Consider the following 23,194-nt stretch of genomic DNA (forward strand, 5'->3'; position numbering starts at 1 on the left):
GAATGTAGGTTGCAGGAGATTACTGACTTAATGAAACGATCCAATGTCAGAATCATCGGCATCCCCAAGGGCGTGGAGAAAAACAGGTCTAGAAGAGATATTTGAACAAATTGTAGCTGAAAACTTCCCTAATCTAGCGAGGGAAACAAACATTCGTGTCCAAGAGGCAGAGAGCTCAACCACGACAAACCTATGCCATGTCACGTCATAGTGAAATTCACAAATATTAGATCCAAGGATACATTATTGAAAGCGGCCAGGGCAAAGAAATTTCTCATGTACCAAGACAAAGGTATCAGAATTACGTCAGACCTGTCTACACAGACCTGAAATGAGACAAAGGGTTGGGGGGACATATTTAAAGCTCTTTCAGAGAAAAACATGCAGCCAAGGATCCTCTATCCAGCAAGGCTGTCATTCAGAATTGATGGAGAAATAAAGACCTTCCAGAATTGCCTGTCATTGACCAATTTCATAACCACGAAACCAGCCCTACAGGAGATATTAAGGGGGGTTTTATAAGTAAAAAGAACCCAAGAGTGATACAGAACAGAAAGTCACAGCCAATACAAACAAAGACTTTACTGGCAACATGGCATCATTAAAATCATATCTCTCAGTACTCAGTCTTAATGTTAATGGCTTAAATTCTCCCATAAGACGCCACAGGGTTGCAGATTGGATATGGAGTACCATCTTTCACGCCAATGGACCTCAAAAGAAAGCTGGGGTAGCAATTCTCATATCAGATAAATTGGATTTTAAACTACAGACTACATAGCTAAATCGTGGAAGGAGCCGAAATGCCCTTCAACAGATGACTGGATTAAGAAGTTGTGGTCCATATATACAATGCAATATTACTCAGCTATCAGAAAGAATGAGTTCTCAACATTTGCTACAACATGGACGGCACTGGAGGAGATAATGCTAAGTGAAATAAGTCAAGCAGAGAAAGACAACTATCATATGATTTCTCTCTTCTATGGAACATAAGAACTAGGATGATCGGTAGGGGAAGAAAGGGATAAAGAAAGGGGGGTTATTCAGAGGGGGAATGAAACATGAGAGACTATGGACTATGAGAAACAAACTGAGGGCCTCAGAGGGGAGGGGGGTGGGGGAATGGGATAGGCTGGTGATGGGTAGTAGGGAGGGCACGTATTGCATGGTGCACTGGGTGTTGTACACAACTAATGAATCATCGAGCCTTGCATCGGAAACCGGGGATGTACTGTGTGGTGACTAACATAATATAATAAAAAATCATTAAAAAAATAAAATAAAATAAATAAAAATAAATAAAAATAAAATAAACTACAGACTACAGTTAGAGACGCAGAAGGGCACTATATTATTCTTAAAGGAAGTATTCAACAAGTGGATATGACAATTATAAATATATATGCCCCCAACAGGGGAGCAGCAAGATACACAAGCCAACTCTTAACCAGAATAAAGAGACATATAAATAAAAATACATTAATAGTGGGGGACCTCAACACTCCACTATCAGAAATAGACAGAACACCCTGGCAAAAACTAAGTAAAGAATCAAAGGCTTTGAATGCCATACTCGACGAATTGGACCTCATAGATATATATAGAACACTACACCCCAGAGCCAAAGAACACTCATTCTATTCTAATGCCCATGGAACATTCTCAAGAATAGACCATGTTCTGGGACACAACACAGGTCTCAACCGATACCAAAAGACTGAAATTATTCCCTGCATATTCTCAGACCACAACGCTCTGAAATTGGAACTCAACCACAAGGAAAAATTTGGAAGAAACTCAAACACTTGGAGACTAAGAACCATCCTGCTCAGGAATGACTCGATAAACCAGGAAATCAAAAATCAATTTAAACAATTTATGGAGACCAATGAGAATGAAAATACAACAGTCCAAAACCTATGGGATACTGCAAAGGCAGTCCTAAGGGGGAAATACATAGCCATCCAAGCCTCACTCAAAAGAATAGAAAAATCTAAAATGCAGTTTTTATATTCTTACCTCAAGAAGCTGGAACAGCATCACAGGGACAGGCCTAATCCACGCACAAGGAAGCAGTTGACTAAAATTAGAGCTGAAATCAATCAAGCAGAAACCAGAAGTACAGTAGAGCAGATCAACAGAACTAGAAGCTGGTTCTTTGAGAGAATCAATAAAACTGACATACCGTTGGGAAGACTTATCCAAAAGAAAAGAGAAAGGACCCAGATTATTAAAATTATGAATGAAAAAGGAGAGGTCACGACGAACACTATTGAAATTGGAAGGATTATTAGAAATTTGTATCAACAGCTATATGCCAATAAACTAAGCAATCTGGAAGAGATGGAATCCTTCCTGGAAACCTATAAACTACCAAGATTGAAACAGGAAGAAATTGATTTCTTAAACAGGCCAATTAATTATGAGAAAATTGAGTCAGTGACAAACAACCTTCCAAATAACAAAACTCCAGGCCCGGACGGTTTTCCTGGGAAATTCTACCAAACATTCAAAGAAGAAATAATACCTATTCTCCTAAAGCTATTTCAAAAAATAGAAACAGAAGGAAAGCTACCAAACTCATTCTATGAGGTCAATATTACCTTCATCCCCAACCAGGCAAAGACCCCCTCAAAAAGGAGAATTACAGACCGATTTCCCTAATGAATATGGACGCCAAAATCCTCAACAAGATACTTGCTAATAGAATCCAACAGTTCATTAAAAGGATTATCCATTGTGATCAAGTTGGATTCATACCTGGGATGCAAGTGTGGTTCAATATTCACAAATCCATCAGCGTGATACATCATATCAACAAGAAAAGACTCAGGAACCATATGATCCTCTCAATCGATGCTGAAAAAGCATTTGACAAAATACAGCATCCTTTCCTGATTAAAACCCTTCAGAGTGTAGGAATAGAAGGTACATTTCTCAATCTCATAAAAGCCATCTATGAAAAGTCTACAATGAATATCATTCTCAATGGGGAAAAGCTGGAAGCCTTTCCCTTAAGATCAGGAACACGACAAGGATGCCCACTCTCGCCACTATTATTCAACATAGTACTAGAAGCCCTTGCAACAGCAATCAGACGACAAAAAGGGATCAAAGGTATTCAAATCTCCAAAGAAGAAGTCAAACTGTCTGTCTTTGCAGATGATATGATACTCTATACGAAAAACCCAAAAGAAGCCACTCCAAACTATTAGAAGTTATAGAGCAATTCAGTAATGTGGCAGGATACAAAATCAATGCTCAGAAATCAGTTGCATTTCTGTACACGAATAACGAGATCAAAGAAAGAGAAATTAGGGAATCCATCCCATTTACAATAGCACCAAAAACCATACATTACCTTGGAATTAACTTAACCAGAGACGTAAAGGACCTATATTCTAGAAACTATAAATCACTCTTGAAAGACATTGAGGAAGACATAAAAAGATGGAAAGATATTCCATGCTCATGGATCAGAAGAATTAACATAGTTAAAATGTCCATGCTACCCAGAGCAATCTACACTTTCAATGCTATCCCGATCAAAGTACGGAGGACATTTTTCAAAGAATGGGAACAAATAGTCCTTAAATTTATATGGAAACAGAAAAGGCCCCGAATCGCCAAGGAACTGTTGAAAAGGAAAAACAAAGCTGGGGGCATCACAATGCCGGATTTCGAGCTGTACTACAAAGCTGTGATCACAAAGACAACATGGTACTGGCACAAAAACAGACACATAGACCAATGGAACAGAATAGAGAGCCCAGAAATGGACCCTCGGCTCTTTGGGCAACTAATATTTGATAAAGCAGGAAAAAACATCCGGTGGAAAAAAGACAGTCTCTTCAATAAATGGTGCTGAGAAAATTGGACAGCTACATGGAAAAGAATGAATCTTGACCACTCTCTCACACCATACACAAAGATGAACTCCTAATATGTAGGACCTCGATGTGAGACAGGAATCCATCAAAATCCTAGAGGAGAACATAGGCAGCAACCTCTACGACATCGGCCACAGCAACCTTTTTAATGACACATCTCCAAAGGCAAGAGAAAGAAAAGATAAAATGAACTTGTGGGACTTCATCAAGATAAAAAGCTTCTGCACAGCCAAGGAAACAGTCAAAAAAACTAAGAGGCAGCCCACGGGATGGGAGAATATATTTGCAAATGACACTACAGATAAAAGACTGGTATCCAAGATCTACAAAGAACTTCTCAGACTATGGACTCTGGGAAACAAACTGAGGGCTTCAGAGGGGAGGGAGGTGGGGGAATGGGATAGGCTGGTGATGGGTGGTAAGGAGGGCACGTGTTGCATGGTGCACTGGGTGTTATACACAACTAATGAATCATCGAACTTTACATCAAAAACCAGGGATGTACTGTATGGTGACTAACACAATATAATAAAAAAACATTAAAAAAGAGAAAGGGGGCATAATCAGAAGGGGGAATGAAGCATGAGAGACTATGGACTCTAAGAAACAACTGAGGGCTTCAGAGGGGAGGGGGTTGAAATAAGGAAAACTCGACAGAAAATGAAAATCTTATGAAACGTACATACACTAAATAGATAAGAAACCATGTTCTATAGGAGCTATTATATTATTAGGCTTCCATTTTTATTTTTTATCTTTTTTCAATTTAAAATTTTGTATTATGTTCAGTTAGCCAACATCAGTAGTTTTTGATATAGTGAAAATTTTTTAACTTAAATTTATATATATATATATCACACATCTTTACCCATTCATCTGTCAGTGGACATCTCGGCTCTTTCCATAGTGTGGCTGTTGTGGATATTGCTGCTGTAAACACTGAGGTGCAGGTGCCCCTTTGGATCACTATAATTGTGTCCTTGGGGTAAATACCTAGTAGTGCAATTGCTGGGCCATAAGGCAGCTCTATATTTAACTTTTTGGGGAACCTCCATACTGTCTTCCAGAGTGGCTGTACCCAGTTGCATTCCCACCAGCAGTGTCAGAGTGTTCCCCTTTCTCTGCATCCTCACCAACATCTGTTGTTTCCTGACTTGTTAATTTTAGCCATTCTGACTGGTGTGAGGTGGTATCTCATTGTGGTTTTGATTTGTATTTGCCTGATACCGAGTGATGTGGAGCATTTTTTCATGTGTCTGTTGTAGGCCTCGTTTTTAAAATACCATGGTTCTAGAACATGAATAGTAAACTGACCACGAAAAACAGTCTATGTAAGGACATATATATGTGTAGCAATATAGAATTTACTAAATGTAGCATTTCAAACCTAAGAAAAGATATATGTATGTCATATTTTTTCTCAGAATTTCCCAATGAGCTATTAGCTCCGGATAATTGAATTCAACTTTACTACGATTAAATTTGGCCCAATGAACTGGTTCTTTTGTTACTAACCTCAAAGTAGGCATAAGCTGTTTTAAGAGGAAAGTTAGGTTGGTACTATGTTTAGAACCCAAGATCTTGTGTTTATCTATGTATATATAAGTATTATATATCTTATTTAAGTGGAAGGTGCTGAATTATGGGTTCCTTCCCTTCCTCAGTGCTGTGAGTGATATGAATAAAGTCCAATACTTAGAAATAATGTATTTTGGATATTTTTTATTTAAATTCAATTAATTAACATATTATTAGTTTCAGAGGTAGAGTTCAGTGATTCATCAGTTGTATATAACACCTAGTGCTCATTACATTACATGCCCTCTTTAATGCCCATCACCCAGTTACCTCATCCCCCTACCCACATCCCCTCCAGCAACCCTTGGTTTACTTCCTATGGTTAAGAGTCTCTTAGGGTTTGTCTCCTTCTCTGATTATGTTTTGTTTTATTTTTCCCTCCCTTCCTCTACGCTCCTCTGTTTTGTTTCTTAAATTCTACATATGAGTGAAATCATATGATAATTCTTTCTCTGATTGACTTATTTCACTTAGTATAATACCCTCTAGTTCCATCCATATCGTTGCAAATAACAAGATTTCAAATTTTTTATAATAATTTTTTATTATGTTATGTTAGTCACCATACAGTACATCCCAAGTTTTTGATGTGAAGTTTCATGATTCATTATTGTGTATAACACCCAGTGTACCGTGCAATACATGCCCTCCTTAATACCCATCACCGGCCTATCCCAATCCCCCAAATTTTTTGATGGCTTAGTCATACTGCATTGGGTATATATATATAAAATATATATTTATATGCATATATTATATATATATAATATTATATATATACCACATCTTCTTTGTCCATTCATCTGGCACCTGCATCCCAATGTTTACAGTAGGAATGTCTACAATAGCCAAACTATGGAAAGAGCCCAGATGTCCATCAACAGAAGCCTTTTGAATCTTAAAAGAAAAGCAACTACAAACAGCAAATGTTGGTCATAGTAGTATGGTAATAATAACCCATCATTGTTATTTAAGAACACACAGGTTTCCCTCATTTAAATACTTTTTAAAAAAAATTAACGTTTCTTGAACATATGAGTATGTTCACATCATGAATCACACCAAGCAGCTGCTGGTGAGTTTTCCTCCCTTTGTGTGCCGCAAGCACGGCCAGCAAAGGCCATGATTTATGAGACAGTATAATGACACAGATGAGATGACCAAAAGTGCTATATCTGATGAGTGGGTGACTTCAAGTACCTTAGGCGAGGAGAGGCAAAATCAAGCAGACAAGGGGTCTGAAGAGATGGAGGATGGAAGGGAATTAAGGAGCTTCTCACCTGTTCCTCGGCATTGCAGAGGTCTTCCTCAGTCAGAAGGACCTGACTTAAGTCCAAGCTCTGGGGGAAATAGAGTGAGTGGCAGATCTTTTCTGTCTGAGAATTCCTGATGGAGAACCGCAAGAGGTGGATTGTCAAGGTCTGGGGCAAATGGGTCAGCTTCAAGACCTGAAAAAGCAAAATTACTATGGAGATAAGTCCTAGGGCACTTGAAATGGGTAGATTTAGAGAAATACCAGGGCCAATGGTGTGTTCTTCTTCCCCAAAAAGGATCAGAATTATATAATACAGAATTAAGGGCTCCTATCTGCTGAATCTGTTGAGCTCTCCACAGAAGGCATGAGCAGTCCTAGGGTTATGCACAGGAACCAGAGCCCAGGGGAATTACAGAGTCTACTCTAGATAGCTGGTCTAACCCATGGAAAACTTCCTGCTGCTCTTGGACCTTCTCTTACCTTTTTTTTAAAGATTATTTTTTGTCAGAGAGAAATAGCACAAGCAGCAGGAGCAGCAGGCAAAGGGAGTTCTGAGCAGAGTGAGCAGCAGACAAGGGAGAAGCAGACTCCCCACTGGGCAGGGAGCCCGATGTGGGACTCAATCCCAGCACCCCAGGATCATGACCTGAGCGAAGGCAAATGCTTAACTGACTGAGCCACCCAGAAGTCCCTTCTCTTATCTCTTAAAATCTCAGTGATGGGCCTCTGAAAGTCAGAAGCCCCAGATCCGATACTAGCCTGATACGGATTCCCTCCCTCAACCAACACACAGTACCCTCAAGGCCTCTATGAAGACTCTATCAGGAAACCCGCTAAAGGCAACCCCAAACTAGGGAAGCTTCTGGTTTCAGAGAGTGAGTACCTGTTTCCCACAAGTCTTCTTCCCACATTTCTCACAGAAGCATTTGCTTTTGCCTGATAACTCCCTGGGCTGGAAGAAACATCGAAGGGCATCCTCCTGTGTCAGGAGACCAAAGAAAAAGCAGAGTTAGTATTTACCACCCTACAGATGAGGATTTAAGTTTTCCTTCTGGTTCTCTCCATGTCCCCCCTGAACATCTGGCCCAGTGTGGCGCATGTGGCAGGATCTCCAAAAGTACCTACTGACTGGAAGGAAAAAACAGGAGGGAGCACTTGTTAAGGTAGCAGTGTGAGGAAAGGAAGTAAAAGGAAACTTTCTTTTCATCAAATCAAAGGAGAAACTTAGAACTGTTCAAAGGAAATAGAAATAACTTTTTAAAAGGCAAAGGTGGATTAAAGAAGCAAAGGCACATTGGCAGCACTGGGTTTATGGGAATAGCAAATTCACCAAAAGAAATCCCTCACCAGTGTTTTCAGGGGTTTTGAGTCCATATCAAAAAGAGGAAGGGGGAGGGTCAACATGCTACTGTTTCTGCTCCTCTCCACAGTACATTCAAGGCAAACCAAGGACTCCATCACCTGGATTGTATACAGGGCCTGCAGCCTCTCTACCTGTAAGAGAAAGGAGGTGAGACGAAAGAAGGGTACAAAGCCATAAACAAAACAGGTCAAGTCAATTTCCAGAAATTGTAGCCACCAGACAGAAGCTCCAAAAATGGTAGCCACTGATGCTCTTTGATCTTCAAAAAAGGTCCAAAATAGTAACAGTAATAATATTCTGGAATTGTGATAAAACATTTTATGCAGATTGGTCTTTTAATCCCTTTTTATATTATATTACAGATTGCTGAATGAGCTAAATGAGCAGCGTCTTAAACTTCTGTGTTCTCTGGTTCTAGGATCTTACCAAGTCCACATCTGTGATTTGGTCCTTAATTAGGTTCCAGACTGTGAGGTAGAGTTGAGCAGCATCATGCTGGACAAACACTGGACAGAGAGAACAGTAACAGCCTGATCAGCGAGGTCACCAGGGACTTTTCTCATGCATACCCTTGTGCCTTAGTTACCTAGATGTACACGAACACTCATCACTTGGTTCACTTGTAGCCTTCACCATCACCACCCCCCCTGCTTTAGTTAGGCACTAAAAATGAAAAATAAGCTTGTTATTTATTTTTGACAACTCCTCTTAAAACTTAAAATCCAGTCCGACTGCATCACAGAAGTTTCCTTTCCTCTGACTGGCCACCCACGCCTACTGGCCTCTACTGGGGGACCCGGCCAGATAAAACCAATGTTCAATAGTGGATTCTCTCCTATTTCCAAGCCAAGCCAACACCTTAATTAGATTCTAATGGCCATTCATTTCTCTGTACTTTTATTTAATTTCTTTTTCATTCCCCAGAAATTGAGCAGTTTCCCAATACTCAAATCTGACCCAGGTCTTCCCCAAAAGTATCTAGGAGAACAAGAAAGGAAAGAACCATCTTAGTGTTAGATGATGCTGATTAAGAGGAAACAGGAATTAAGCAGTAAATTCTCCATGTGTTATATAAGAAGCCTTAAAGACAGATATAAATGAACTTCTGTTCTTCAAAAGAAACCTAGGAATACAAAGAAAATAAAAAACACACTGAAGACTATTTTACAAAAGAATATATGTCTGCTAACATGCAAAGACATTGCAAGAAAAGGTAGTTATTGTAAATGTATTAAATATTCACGTCAGCTATCTCAACACCATTTTATTTCCTTCATGATAGTTACCACAATTTGTACTTAACATTTTTGGATTTAATTTTGTTTTGTTTTATTTTTGTTTTGGCCTGTCTCTTCTCTAGGTTGTAAGCTCCATGGAGGCAAAGACTCTATCAGTCTTATACCCTTATCTACAGAAATTGTTCCTGAGAAGACCCAGGTGTTAGTCTCACTAGACTTTAGATTACTTATCATAATTTGCTTAAAGAACTAAATAAAGCCATATCAAAATAACTAAAGTATGAAAACTGTCTCACCAAATACAGAATATCAATAAAGAATAAAATTATTTTAAAAATCCAAATAGAAATTCTTGAACTGAAGAATACAATAACAGAAATGAAGAGTTTTCAAGAGGTGGTAAATAACAGATTTAAGGTGGCAGAAAAAAAAGAATTATCAAACTTGAAAACAGGTCAATGAAATCATACAGACTGAGGAATGAAAAGAAAAATGAATGAGGACAAATGCACAGAGCATCCAATGGGCTCAGTGATGAATTTTACCAAACATTTACGGAAGAAATTATACCAGCTCTCAAAAAACTCTTCATAAGATAGAAACAGGGGAACTCATTCTATAAGATCGCCATTATCCTAATACAAAAAACAGACAAAGACATTACAAGAAAACTACAGATCAATATCTCTCATGAACATAGATGCAAAAATCCACAAGAAATTATTAGCAAATAGAATCCAACAAAATATAAAAAGAATTATATACAACAACCAAGAGAGATTTAACCCCAGGTATGCAAGACTAGCTCAACATCTGAAAACTAATTAATGTAATCCATCATATCAATACCCTAAAAACAAAATTCAAATGATTATGTTAATAGATGCCCAAAAAGCATCTGACAAAATCCAACATTTATTCATGATAAAAACTCTCAGCCAACTAGTAACTGAGAGGAACTTCCTAAGTTTGATAAGATCAGGACAAAGACAAGAATGTCCCTTACCACCACTCTTTTTCAATGTGCTATTGGAAGTCCTAGCTAATGCAGTAAGACAAGGAGAGGAAATGAAAGGTAAATTGAGAAGGAGGAGTTAAGATGGCAGACGAGTAGGGGACCCCTGTTTCAGCCGGTCCCCTGAGTCGAGTTGGATAGGTACGAGACCAGCCTGAACATCCAGAGGATCAGCCTGAGACGCAGGAAGATACAAATGAACATCTCCAGTGCTGAGTATTGAGGTACGAAGTGGGGAGCCGTGAAACCGCGCACAGATATCAGAAGATAAACGGAAGGGGGAGGGAGCTGCCGCGTTCGGGCGCCAGGAAGCGGTAGCCACTTGCACGGAGGAGCGGGTGAACTCGCGGACCAGCACCCGCGAGAGAGCAGACTGAGACCGTGAGCCGGGTACACGTGCCACCAGACTGAGGGCCGGAGCTTCGGAGCACATGGGGGGCGGCTGGCGGCTGGCGGTGTAGAAACACAAAGGACAGAGATGTGCCGGCCCTGGAAGTGAGGGCTGTGATGCCGGCTATGGGGCGCACATCCAGGGACGCTACAGGGTTGAGCAGCACCAACAGAATCAGAGTTAAAGTGACCAGAACATCAGTGGAGAACGGTCCACAATCCCTCTGTTCTGTGACAGAGGCTGAGATTCGGCCCCTGCTGCTCTGACTCTCAGAAGAGGCACAGCAAACCGCCAGGGAAAGCTGCCAGAGAACAAAAGCCTGGAAATACCGGCTCACAGTGTGCCCATCCCCATCCCCCCTCGCAGGGGTCACGGAGACTCTACCCAAAAAGGGTTGCCTGAGTATCGGCGCGGCAGGCCCCTCCCCCAGAAGGCAGGCTGAAAAATCAAGAAGCCCACATCCCTAAGATCCCTATAAAACAAGGGTGCATGGCCTGGATCCCGGTCAATAATTTGGGCTCTGGAAAACCCCACAACCTCTCCTCATCAGAATGAGGAGAAGGAGAAGTCCCCTCCCCCAGCAAAGAAAAGACAATGAGTCTGTGGCCTCTGCCACAGAAAAAATGGATATGGATATAACCAAACTATCAGAAATGGAATTCAGAGTAACAATGGTCAAGATGATGTGTAGACTTGAAAAAAGTATTAATGAAAATGTTAATGAGAATATAGAATCTCTAAGGGCGAAAATGAGAGTAAATTTGGCAGAAATTAAAAATTCTATGAGCCAAATGCAGTCAAAACTAGAGGCTCTGACGGCCAGGGTCAAAGAGGCAAAAGAATGTATCAGTATATTGGAGGATGGGTTAGTAGAAGAAAAAGCTAAAATAGAATCTGGACACAAAAAAATCCACTCACAGGAATGTAGGTTACAGGAGATTATTGACTCAATGAAACGTTCCAATGTCAGAATCATCGGTATCCCAGAGGGGGTGGAGAAAAACAGAGGTCTACAAGAGATATTCGAACAAATTGTAGGTGAAAACTTCCCTAATCTAGCGAGGGAAACAAACATTCGTGTCCAAGAGGCAGAGAGGACCCCTCCCAAGTTCAACCATGACAAACCTACCACGTCACGTCATAGTGCATTTCACAAGTATTAGATCCAAGGATATAGTATTGAAAGCGGCCAGGGCAAAGAAATTCCTCATGTACCAAGGCAAAGGTATCACAATTACATCAGACCTGTCTACACAGATCTGGAATGAGAGAAACGGTTGGGGGGGCATTTTTAAAGCTCTTTCAGAGGAAAACATGCAGCCAAGGATCCTTTATCCAGCAAGGCTGTCATTCAGAATTGATGGAGAAATAAAGACCTTCCAGAATCGCCAGTCGTTGACCAATTTTGAAACCACAAAACCAGCCCTACAGGAGATATTAAGGGGGGTTCTATAAAAGTAAAAAGGTCCCAAGAGTGATACAGAACAGAAAGTCACAACCTATAGAAACAAAGACTTTACAGGCAACATGGCATCATTAAAATCATATCTCTCAATAATCAGTCTCAATGTAAATGGCCTAAATGCTCCCATAAAACACCACAGGGTTGCACATTGGATAGAAAGACATGACCCATCCATTTGCTGTCTACAAGAGACTCATTTTGAACCTAAAGATACATCCAGACTGAAAGTAAAGGGATTGAATACCATCTTTCATGCCAATGGACCTCAAAAGAAAGCTGGGGTAGCAATTCTCATATCAGACAGATTGGATTTTAAACTAAAGACTATAGTTAGAGACGCAGAAGGGCATTATATCATTCTTAAAGGAAGTATTCAACAAGTGGATATGACAATTATAAATATATATGCCCCCAACAGGGGAGCAGCAAGATACACAAGCCAACTCTTAACCAGAATAAAGAGACATATAGATAAAAATACGTTAAAAGTAGGGGACCTCAACACTCCACTATCAGAAATAGACAGAACACCCTGGCAAAAACTAAGTAAAGAATCAAAGGCTTTGAATGCCATACTCGACGAGTTGGACCTCATAGATATATATAGAACACTACACCCCAGAGCCAAAGAACACTCATTCTATTCTAATGCCTATGGAACATTCTCAAGAATAGACCATGTTCTGGGACACAACACAGGTCTCAACCGATACCAAAAGACTGAAATTATTCCCTGCATATTCTCAGACCACAACACTGTGAAATTGGAACTCAACCACAAGGAAAAATTTGGAAGAAACTCAAACACTTGGAGACTAAGAACCATCCTGCTCAGGAATGACTCGATAAACCAGGAAATCAAAAATCAACTTAAACGGGGCGCCTGGGTGGCACAGCGGTTAAGCGTCTGCCTTCGGCTCAGGGCGTGATCCCGGTGTTATGGGATCGAGCCCCACATCAGGCTCTTCTGCTGGGAGCCTGCTTCTTCCTCTCCCACTCCCCCTGCTTGTGTTCCCTCTCTCGCTGGCTGTCTCTCTCTCTGTCGAATAAATAAATAAAATCTTTAAAAAAAAAAAAAAAAAAAAAAAAATCAACTTAAACAATTTATGGAGACCAACGAGAATGAAAACACAATGGTCCAAAACCTATGGGATACTGCAAAGGCAGTCCTAAGGGGGAAATACATAGCCATCCAAGTCTCACTCAAAAGAATAGAAAAATCTAAAATGCACTTTTTATATTCTCACCTCAAGAAGCTGGAACAGCAACACAGGGACAGGCCTAATCCACGCACGAGGAAGCAGTTGACCAAGATGAGAGCAGAAATCATGGAATTAGAAATCAGAAGTAAAATAGAGCAGATCAACAGGACTAGAAGCTTGTTTCTTGAGAGAATTAATAAAATTGACAAACCGCTGGCAAGACTTCTCCAAAAGAATAGAGAAAGGACCCAAATTGATAAAATTATGAATGAAAAAGGAGAGGTCACGACCATCACCAATGAAATTGGAAGGATTATTAGAAACTTTTATCAACATCTATCTGCCAATAAATTAAGCAACCTGGAAGAGATGGAGGCCTTCCTGGAAACCTATAAGCTACCAAGACTGACACAGGAAGAAATTGATTTTTTAAACAGGCCAATTATGAAGAGATTGAGTAAGTGATAAACAACTTTCCAAATAACAAAACTCCAGGCCCAGATGGTTTTCCTGGGAAATTCTACCAAACATTCAAAGAAGAAATCATACCTATTCTCCTAAAGCTATTTCAAAAAATAGAAACAGAAGGAAAGCTACCAAACTCATTCTATGAGGCCAATATTACCTTCATCCCCAAACCAGGCAAAGACCACATCAAAAAGGAGAATTACAGACCGATTTCCCTAATGAATATGGACGCCAAAATCCTCAACAAGATCCTGGCTAATAGAATCCAACAGTACATTAAAAGGTATATCCATCATGACCAAGTGCGATTCATCCCTGGGATGCAAGCATGGTTCAACATTCTCAAATCGATCAGTGTGATACATCATATCAACAAGAAAAGACTCAGGAACCATATGATCCTCTCAATTAATGCACAAAAGGCATTTGACAAAATACAGCATCCTTTCCTGATTTAAACCCTTCAGAGTGTAGGGATAGAGGGTATATTCCTCAATTTCATAAAAGCCATCTATGAAAAGTCTACAACGAATATCATTCTCAATGGGGAAAAGCTGGAAGCCTTTCTTTTAAGATAAGGAACACGACAAGGATGCCCACTCTCACCACTATTATTCAACATAGTACTAGAAGTCCTTGCAACAGCAATCAGACGACAAAATAGGATAACAGGTATTCAAATCCGCAAAGAAGAAGTCAAACTGTCTCTCTTTGCAGATGACATGATACTCTATATGAAAAACCCAAAAGAATACACTCCCAAACGATTAGAAGTTATAGAGCAGTTTAGTAATGTCGCGGGATACAAAATCAATGCTCAGAAATCAGTTGCATTTCTCTACATGAATAATGAGACTGAAGAAAGAGAAATTAGGGAATCCATCCCATTTACAACAGCACCAAAAACCATACGTTACCTTGGAATTAACTTAACCTGAGACGTAAAGGACCTATATTCTAGATACTATAAATCACTCTTGAAAGACATTGAAGAAGACACAAAAAGATGGGAAAATATTCCATGCTCATGTATCGGAAGAATTAACATAGTTAAAATCTCCATGCTACCCAGAGCAATCTACACTTTCAATGCTATCCCGATCAAAATACCGAGGACATTTTTCAAAGAACGGGAACAAATAGTCCTTAAATTTGTATGGAAACAGAAAAGGTCCCGAATCGCCAAGGAACTGTTGAAAAGGAAAAACAAAGCTGGGGGCATCACAATGCCGGATTTCGAGCTGTACTACAAAGCTGTGATCACAAAGACAACATGGTACTGGCACAAAAACAGACACATAGACCAATGGAACAGAATAGAGAGCCCAGGAATGGACCCTTGGCTCTTTGGGCAACTAATATTTGATAAAGCAGGAAAAAACATCCGGTGGAAAAAAGACAGTCTCTTCAATAAATGGTGCTGGGAAAATTGGACAGCTACATGCAAAAGAATGAAACTTGACCACTCTCTCACACCATACACAAAGATAAACTCCAAATGGATGAAAGACATCGATGTGAGACAGGAATCCATCAAAATCCTAGAGGAGAACATAGGCAACAACCTCTACGACATCGGCCAAAGCAACCTTTTTCATGACACATCTCCAAAGGCAAGAGAAACAAAAGATAAAATGAACATGTGGGACTACATCAAGATAAAATGCTTCTGCACAGCCAAGGAAACAGTCAAAAAAAACCTAAGAGGCAGCCCACGGAATGGGAGAATATATTTGCAAATGATACTACAGATAAAAGACTGGTATCCAAGATCTACAAAGAACTTCTCAAACTCAATACATGAGAAACAAATAAACAAATCATAAAATGGGCAGAAGATATGAACAGACACTTTTCCAAAGATCACATACAAATGGCTAACAGATACATGAAAAAATGTTCAAAATCATTAGCCATCAGGGAAATTCAAATCAAAACCACACTAAGATACCACCTTACGCCAGTTAGAATGGCAAAAATTGACAAGGCAAGAAACAACAATTGCTGGAGAGGATGTGGAGACAGGGGATCCCTCCTACATTGTTGGTGGGAATGCAGGTTGGTGCAGCCACTCTGGAGAACAGTGTGGAGGTCCCTTAAAAAGTTAAAAATTGAGCTACCCTATGACCCAGCCATTGCAATACTGGGTATTTACCCCAAAGAGACAGACGTAGTAAAGAGAAGGGCCATATGCACCCCAATGTTCATAGCGGCTCTGTCCACAATAGCTAATTCGTGGAAGGAACCAAGATGCCCTTCAACAGATGACTGGATTAAGAAGCTGTGGTCCATATATACAATGGAATATTACTCAGCTATCAGAAAGAACGAGTTCTCAACATTTGCTACAACATGGACGGCACTGGAGGAGATAATGCTAAGTGAAATAAGTCAAGCAGAGAAAGACAATTATTATATGGTTTCTCTCATCTATGATACATAAGATCTAGGATGATCGGTAGGCGGAGAAAGGGATAAAGAAAGGGGGGGTAATCAGAAGGGGAAATGAAGCATGAGAGACTATGGACTCTGAGAAACAAACTGAGGGCTTCAGAGGGGAGGCGGGTGGGGGAATGGGATAGACTGGTGATGGGTAGTAAGGAGGGCACGTATTGCATGGTGCCCTGGGTGTTATACACAACTAATGAATCATCGAACTTTACATTGGAAACCGGGGATGTACTGTATGGTGACTAACATAATATAATAAAAAAAACCTTAAAAAATAAAATAAAAGGTAAATTGATTGGAAAGGAAAATTAAGACTGTCCTTATTTGCAGGTGACATGATCATCTATGTAGAAAATTCAAAAGAATCAACAAAAACTCCTGAAACTAGGATGGGATACAACTGGAACTAAGTTGCATACAAGGTAAATATATAAAGGTCACTTTCCTATATATCAGCAATGAACAAGGGGAATTTTTTTCTTTTTTTTTTATTATTATGTTCAACTAGCCAATATATAGTACATCATTAGGTTTTTTTATTATGATGATGATATGGTAGTTACCATATATCATTAGTTTCTGATTAAGGGAAATTTTGAATTAAAAGCATAATATAGTTTACATTAGAACCCATGAAAATGAAATACTTAGGTATAAATCTAACCAAATATGCACAAGATCTATATGAGAAAAACTATAAACTCTAATGACAGAAATCAGAAGAATTACTTAAATGGAGAGATATTCCATGCTCATGGATAGGAGGACTCAATATTGTCAAGATTCCAGTTCCCGACTTGATCTATAGACTCAATGCAATTCCAATCAAGATCCCAGCAAGTTATTCTGTGGATATTGACAAAGTGATTCTAAAGTCTATTTGGAGAGGCAAATACCCAGAATAGCCAACACAATATTGAGGGGAAAAAACAAAGTCAAAGAACTAATTCTGAACTTACTATAAAGTGTCAGTAATCAAAACAATGTGGTATTATAAAAGAACAGAAAAGTAGATCAGTGGAATGAAACAGAGATCCCAGGAATACACCAACATAAACAATGTCAACTGCTCTTTAATAAAGTAGCAAAGACAATACAATAGAACAAAGACAGTCTTTTCACCAAATGGTGTTGCAATCCTGAATACCCACATGCAAACAAATGAATCTATGCACAGACCTTCTTGCTAGACATGTCTCCAAAGTCAAGGGAAACAAAAGCAAAAATGAGCCACTGGAACTTCATCAAGATAAATAGCTTTTGAGCAGCAAATGAACAGTTGACTAAAATAAAAGACAACATACAGACTGGCAGAAGATATTTGCAAATGTTTTATCAGATAAAGGGGTAGTATCCAAAAATCTATAAAGAACTTATCAAGCTCAACACTCAAGAACAAGTAATCCAGTCAAGAAATGGGCAGAAGACACGAACAGACCTTTCTTCCAAGAAGACATACAAATGGCCAACAGACACATGAAAAAATGCTCAATATATTCAGCATCAAGAAAATACAAATCAAAACTACCATCTCATACCAGTCAGAATGGCTAAAATTAACAAGTCAGGAAACAACAAATGTTGGAGAGGATATGGAGAAAGGAGAACCCTCATACACTACTGGTGGGAATACAAGCTGCCACTCTGGAAAACAGTAAAGAGGTTCCTCAAAAAGTTATAAATAGAGCTACCCTTCAGCCCAGCAATTACACTACTAGGTATTTATCCAAAGGATACAAACATAGTGATCCAAAGGGGCACCTGCACCCCAGTGTTTAATAACATCAATGTCCACAATAAATAAACTATGAAAAGGGCCATGTTCATCAACAGATGAATGGACACACACACACACACACACACACACACACAATGGAATATTACTCAGCCATCAAAAAACTGAAATCTTGCCAATTCCAAGGACATTAATGGAACTAGAGAGTATTATGCTCAGCAAAATAAGTCAATCAGAGAAAGACAATTATCTTATTATTTCACTCATATTTGGAATTTAAGAAATAAAATGGAGGAGCATAGAGGAAGGGAGGGGAAAGATGAAATCAGTAAGGGAGACAAACCATAAGAGAGTCAACTACAGGAAGCAAACTGAGGGTTGCTGGAACGGTGGGTGTGGGAATGTTGAATATAATGAGCACTGGATGTTCTATACAACTGATGAATCACTGAACTCTACTCATGGAACTAATAATACACTATATGTTAATTAATTGAATATAAATAAAATTTTTAAAAAATAAAGAAAGAAATAAGTGACTGGGATTTTCCAAATTTGGGGAGAGATTTAGACATCACAGTTCATGAAGCTCTTAGGTTCCCAAACACATTCAACTCAAATAGATATTCTGCAAGACACATCAAGAGTAAACTTTTAAAAATCAATGACAAGCAACTAAGGAATCATTGAACAGTACATCAAAAATTAATGATGAACTTACTATATGTTGGCTAATTGAACTTAATAAAAAAATCAATGACAAGGAGAGCTCTTAAAATCATTAAGAGAAAAGGAGCTTATCACTTACAAGGGAACCCCCCATAAGGCTATCAGTGGATTTCTCAGCACAAACCTTAGATGTCAGGAGACCGTGGAATGACGTATTCAAAGTGATAAAAGAAAAAACTGCCAATCTAAGAAAACTTTACTTTATAAATTAAAAAAAAAAAAAATATATATATATATATATATATATATATATGAAAAAAAAGAAATGAAAGAAAGATACTTTCCCAGACAAATGTTAAGGGAGTTCATCACTTCTACACTTGCCTTACAAGAAATTGCTAAAGGGAGTTTAGCTTTTCAACCTGAAGAAAGGACCCTAACTGTAAAAAGGAAAATGATTGAATCAGTCATTTTGAAACTTCCCACAAAGAAAAGCTCAAGTCCAGAATTGGCTTAATTCTACCAAACATTTAGAGAATTAATATCTATCCTTTCACAAACTCTTCCAAAATAAAGAACGGGAGGGAACAGCTCCTGACTCATTCTTTGAGGCACTTCCCCTCCCTCTTTTCCCTTCCCCAACCTCCTCCCTCTTCCTCCCTCTCAGAGCTGAGAAGGCTATCTTACTTGGAACGTTATACTTCTGGAGACAGTAGGCAAGCTCCATAGGTTGCACTGCTTTCTGCCGGCTGTCCTGCATCTTCTCCAGTAGCAAGAGCAACTGGAAGGGGACACTTCTTCTCTGTTCTTCTGTTCCCCTTGGTACTGTTATCCTGCCAAATAAGAACATCTGTGAACCTCCTTATCCCCACAGTTCTCAATGCTAGATGCATGCTGGAATCACTTGGGGGAACTTTCAAAACTCTCCATGTCCAGGCCACTTTGCAGACTAACTAAATCAGAATTTTTTAATCAGAATTTCTGATGGTGGGGCTCATTTATCAGAATTCTTAAGTTTCCCAGATGATTTAAATGTATAAACAAGGTTGAGAAGCACCATATTAGCAAACTGGCTATAGAGAGTATCCTCTCAAGGGGGGTATCAGACAACTTTTGCCTCACTCCTCTCCCCACTCTGCGCAACAATCATATTTAAATGAAGGGCAGATGAAGAGGGTCCTGGGTCCACAGCAAAGTGGCCATACAGCAAAATGTCCAGGCTGAAGTACTCCAAAGTGAAAAGTCAAATACTGATCTAGGTCCTGGAAATAAAGGACATGAAGGAATGTCAGTTTATTTTGAAAATTATTTCTTTAATTATAGGTATCTCCCATTGCCCAAGCCAAGGAGGAATACAACTAGTCCCAGGAACACAACTACATAACTATCAGTCCAACACAAAAGTTGACCTGAAGACACAACAAACACCACAACTAAAGGGAGAAAAGAGGCCACATCAAAGAATGTAGGAAGTGCAAAGATATGGTTTAGGGAAGAAACAGACTGCAGGTGATCCAGAGGGGAGGGAGCCATGGTCATGGAGAAGGGGGAGAGAGAGATAAGAGAACACATGACGAGAACATTTCCCTAAAGCCACTGGCTTAGGAAAGGAGGAGGATAGAATTTCATAAGTTTTTGCAATCATCAGGGCTTAAAGCTGGAACCATAGCCAGAGATCAGAGGGCCAGAGCCAAGATCAGAGGGCCTGACTGGGAAGGAACCTCGAGGTCACTGTGCTATTACTGGAGAGAAGGTGGGAAACAACCTGGGGGACAAAGAGCATGGAAACAGGGATCTAAAGCATGCCTGGGGCACACAATGGGGAGATTATTTGCTCCTCTCAGAGCACATCCCTGAGAGGGAGCATGCACAGCGACACCATTTAAGAATAAAAGAGCCAGGTGGCACCATTTTCCTCCCCCACCCCTCAGCATGAACACAGAGCCATCTGTGGGAAGCAGCATAGTGCCAATACTGGCTGCTTAACTTACCTACACCAAGCCTCATACCCCTGAGCTCCAGTAAAACAACGCTTCTCAGTCATGCTTGCCTAAGTCCCAGTGTGGTGAGCCCCTCCCCCAGAAGACCAGCACAAACCCCCACCCATAGCACACCTCCCAACCAGAGAGTCCTGCAGGACCTCAGTTGCAGAGGAGGTGGTGATAGGTCTCATTTCACAAGCAGACCAGGGCACACCTAGTTAAAACTCACTGCCTAGTTAAAATTCACACCAGAGACAAAACACTGCCCACAGCAGGCAAAGAGAGCCTCTTCAAAAGACTGGCCTGAAGGATAGAGCAACCAAAACACAACAGCAGAGCACATGCAGCACACACAGGAGACAATCCCCAAAGCAGCAGGCCCTGGACACTATATGACCTTTCTCCATTAGACCATTACTTTGAGGAAGAAGAGACACAACTGACTTTTCTAACATATGCAGGCAGAGACTTAGACACAATTGGAAGGCACAGGAAATTATCCCAAATAAAAGAACAAGATAAGGCGACAGCCAGAGATCTAAGTGAAACAGATACAAGTAACATGCCTGAGGGAAAATTTAAAGAAATGACCATAAGGCTACTCACTGGGCTTGAGAAAAGAATGAAAGACATCAGTGAGATCTGTACTGCAGAGATAAAAGATATTAAAAAAAATAATCAGAGACGGAGAGTGCAATAAATGCAATTAGAAACATGCTTGATGCAATGAACAGCAGGCTGAAAGAAGCAGAGGAATGAATTAATGACCTAGAACACAAAGGAATGGGAAGCAATGAAGCTGAACAAAAGAGAGAAAGAATTATGCAACATGAGACTAGACTTAGGGAACTCAGGGACTCCATTAAGTGTAATAACATTCATATTATAGGAGTCACAGGAGAAGAAGAGGGAGAAAAAGGGAGAGAAAATTTATCTGAAGATAAAATAGCTGAAAGAGTTTCCAGGACAAGCAAAAACTAAAGGAATTTGTGAACACTAAACCAGCCCTGTAAGAATTATTAAAGGGGATCCTTTGAGCGAAGAGAGAGCCCCAAAGTAACAAAGACCAGAAAGGAATAGAGATAATCTAGAGAAACAGCGACTTTACAGGTAATACAATGGCACTCACCTTCATATCTTTCAATAATTACTCTGAAGGTAAATGGACTAAATGCTCCAATCAAAAGACATAGTGTCAGGAAGGATAAAAACACAAGACCCATCAATATGCTGCTTACAAAACACTCATTTTAGACCCAAAGACACCTCCAGATTGAAAGTGAGGGGGTGGAGAACCATTTATCATGCCGACGGACATCCAAAGAAAGCTGGATAGCCATCCTTATATCAGACAAACCACATTTTAAACCAAAGATTGTAATAAGAGATGAAGAAGGACACTCTATCATAATAAAGGGGCCTATCCAAACAAGAAGATCTAGCAGTAGTAAATATTTATGCTCCTAACTTGGGAGCAGCTGATTATATAAAACAATTAAACAAAATTAAAGAAACACATCGACAATAATAGAGTAATACTAGGGGACTTTAACACCCCACTCAGCAATGGACAGATCGTCTATGCAAAAGATCAGCAAGGAAACAAGGGCTTTGAATGACACACTGCACCAGACGATATATTCAGAGCATTTCATCCTAAAGCAGCAGAATGCACTTTGTTCTCGAGTACACTCCATGTGCATATTCTCCAGAATAAATCACATACTGGGTCACAAATCAGGCGCCAACCAGTACCAAAAGACTGAGATTAGCCCATGCATATTTTCAAACCATAAAGCTTTAAAACTTGAAGTCAACTACAAGAATGGAGGTTAAAGGGCATCCTACTAAAGAATGAATGGGTCAACCAGGAAATTAAAGAATTAAAAAATATGTGGAAACAAATAAAAATTAAAGAATTAAAAAATATGTGGAAACAAATAAAAATAAAGCCCTGGGATGCAGCAAAGGCAGTCCTAAGACGGAAGTATATAGCAACACAGGCCTTCCTCAAGAGCCAAGAAAAATCTCAAATACACAACCTAACCTTACACCTAAGGGAGCTGGAGAAAGAACAGCAAATAAAGCCTAAGTCCAGCAGGAGAAAAGAATTAATAAGGATTAGGACAGAAATCAATGACATAGAAATTTTTAAAAAGCAACAACATGCCAACAAATTAGGCAATGTGGATGAAATGGATGCATTCCTAGAAACATATAAACTACCAAAACTGAACCAGGAAGAAACAGAAAACCTGAAAAGATCCATAACCAGCAAGGAAATTAACACAGTAATAAAAAAAATCTCCCAAAAAACAAGAATCCAGGGCTGGATGGCTTCCCAGGGCAATTCTACCAAACATTTAAAGAAGAACATGATGAGACGAGCACTGGGTGTTATACTGAACTGATGAATCATTGAACATTATATCAAAAACCAATGATGTACTATACCTGGGCTAATTGAATTTAAATAAAATAAAATAAAG

At 39.6% G+C, this 23,194-nt stretch overlaps 1 protein-coding gene across 5 annotated transcripts in view; it reads right to left on the reverse strand.

Moving 5' to 3' along the window:
- The window catches only part of USP18 (ubiquitin specific peptidase 18), a 62,823-nt gene that overhangs the window by 23,974 nt on the left and 15,655 nt on the right, over positions 1–23,194 (reverse strand). For all 5 annotated transcript variants that reach the window (XM_057318781.1, XM_048216569.2, XM_057318780.1 and 2 more), the window contains 5 exons: positions 19,411–19,556; positions 8,516–8,595; positions 8,074–8,220; positions 7,610–7,705; positions 6,752–6,919 (listed from right to left, as the gene is read on the reverse strand). In XM_057318781.1, the coding sequence (XP_057174764.1) occupies positions 6,752–6,919; positions 7,610–7,705; positions 8,074–8,220; positions 8,516–8,595; positions 19,411–19,556 (637 nt within the window). The remainder of the gene's footprint in view (positions 1–6,751; positions 6,920–7,609; positions 7,706–8,073; positions 8,221–8,515; positions 8,596–19,410; positions 19,557–23,194) is intronic.

This window comes from Ursus arctos, unplaced genomic scaffold, assembly GCF_023065955.2.
Source record: "Ursus arctos isolate Adak ecotype North America unplaced genomic scaffold, UrsArc2.0 scaffold_26, whole genome shotgun sequence".
Lineage (NCBI taxonomy): Eukaryota > Metazoa > Chordata > Mammalia > Carnivora > Ursidae > Ursus > Ursus arctos.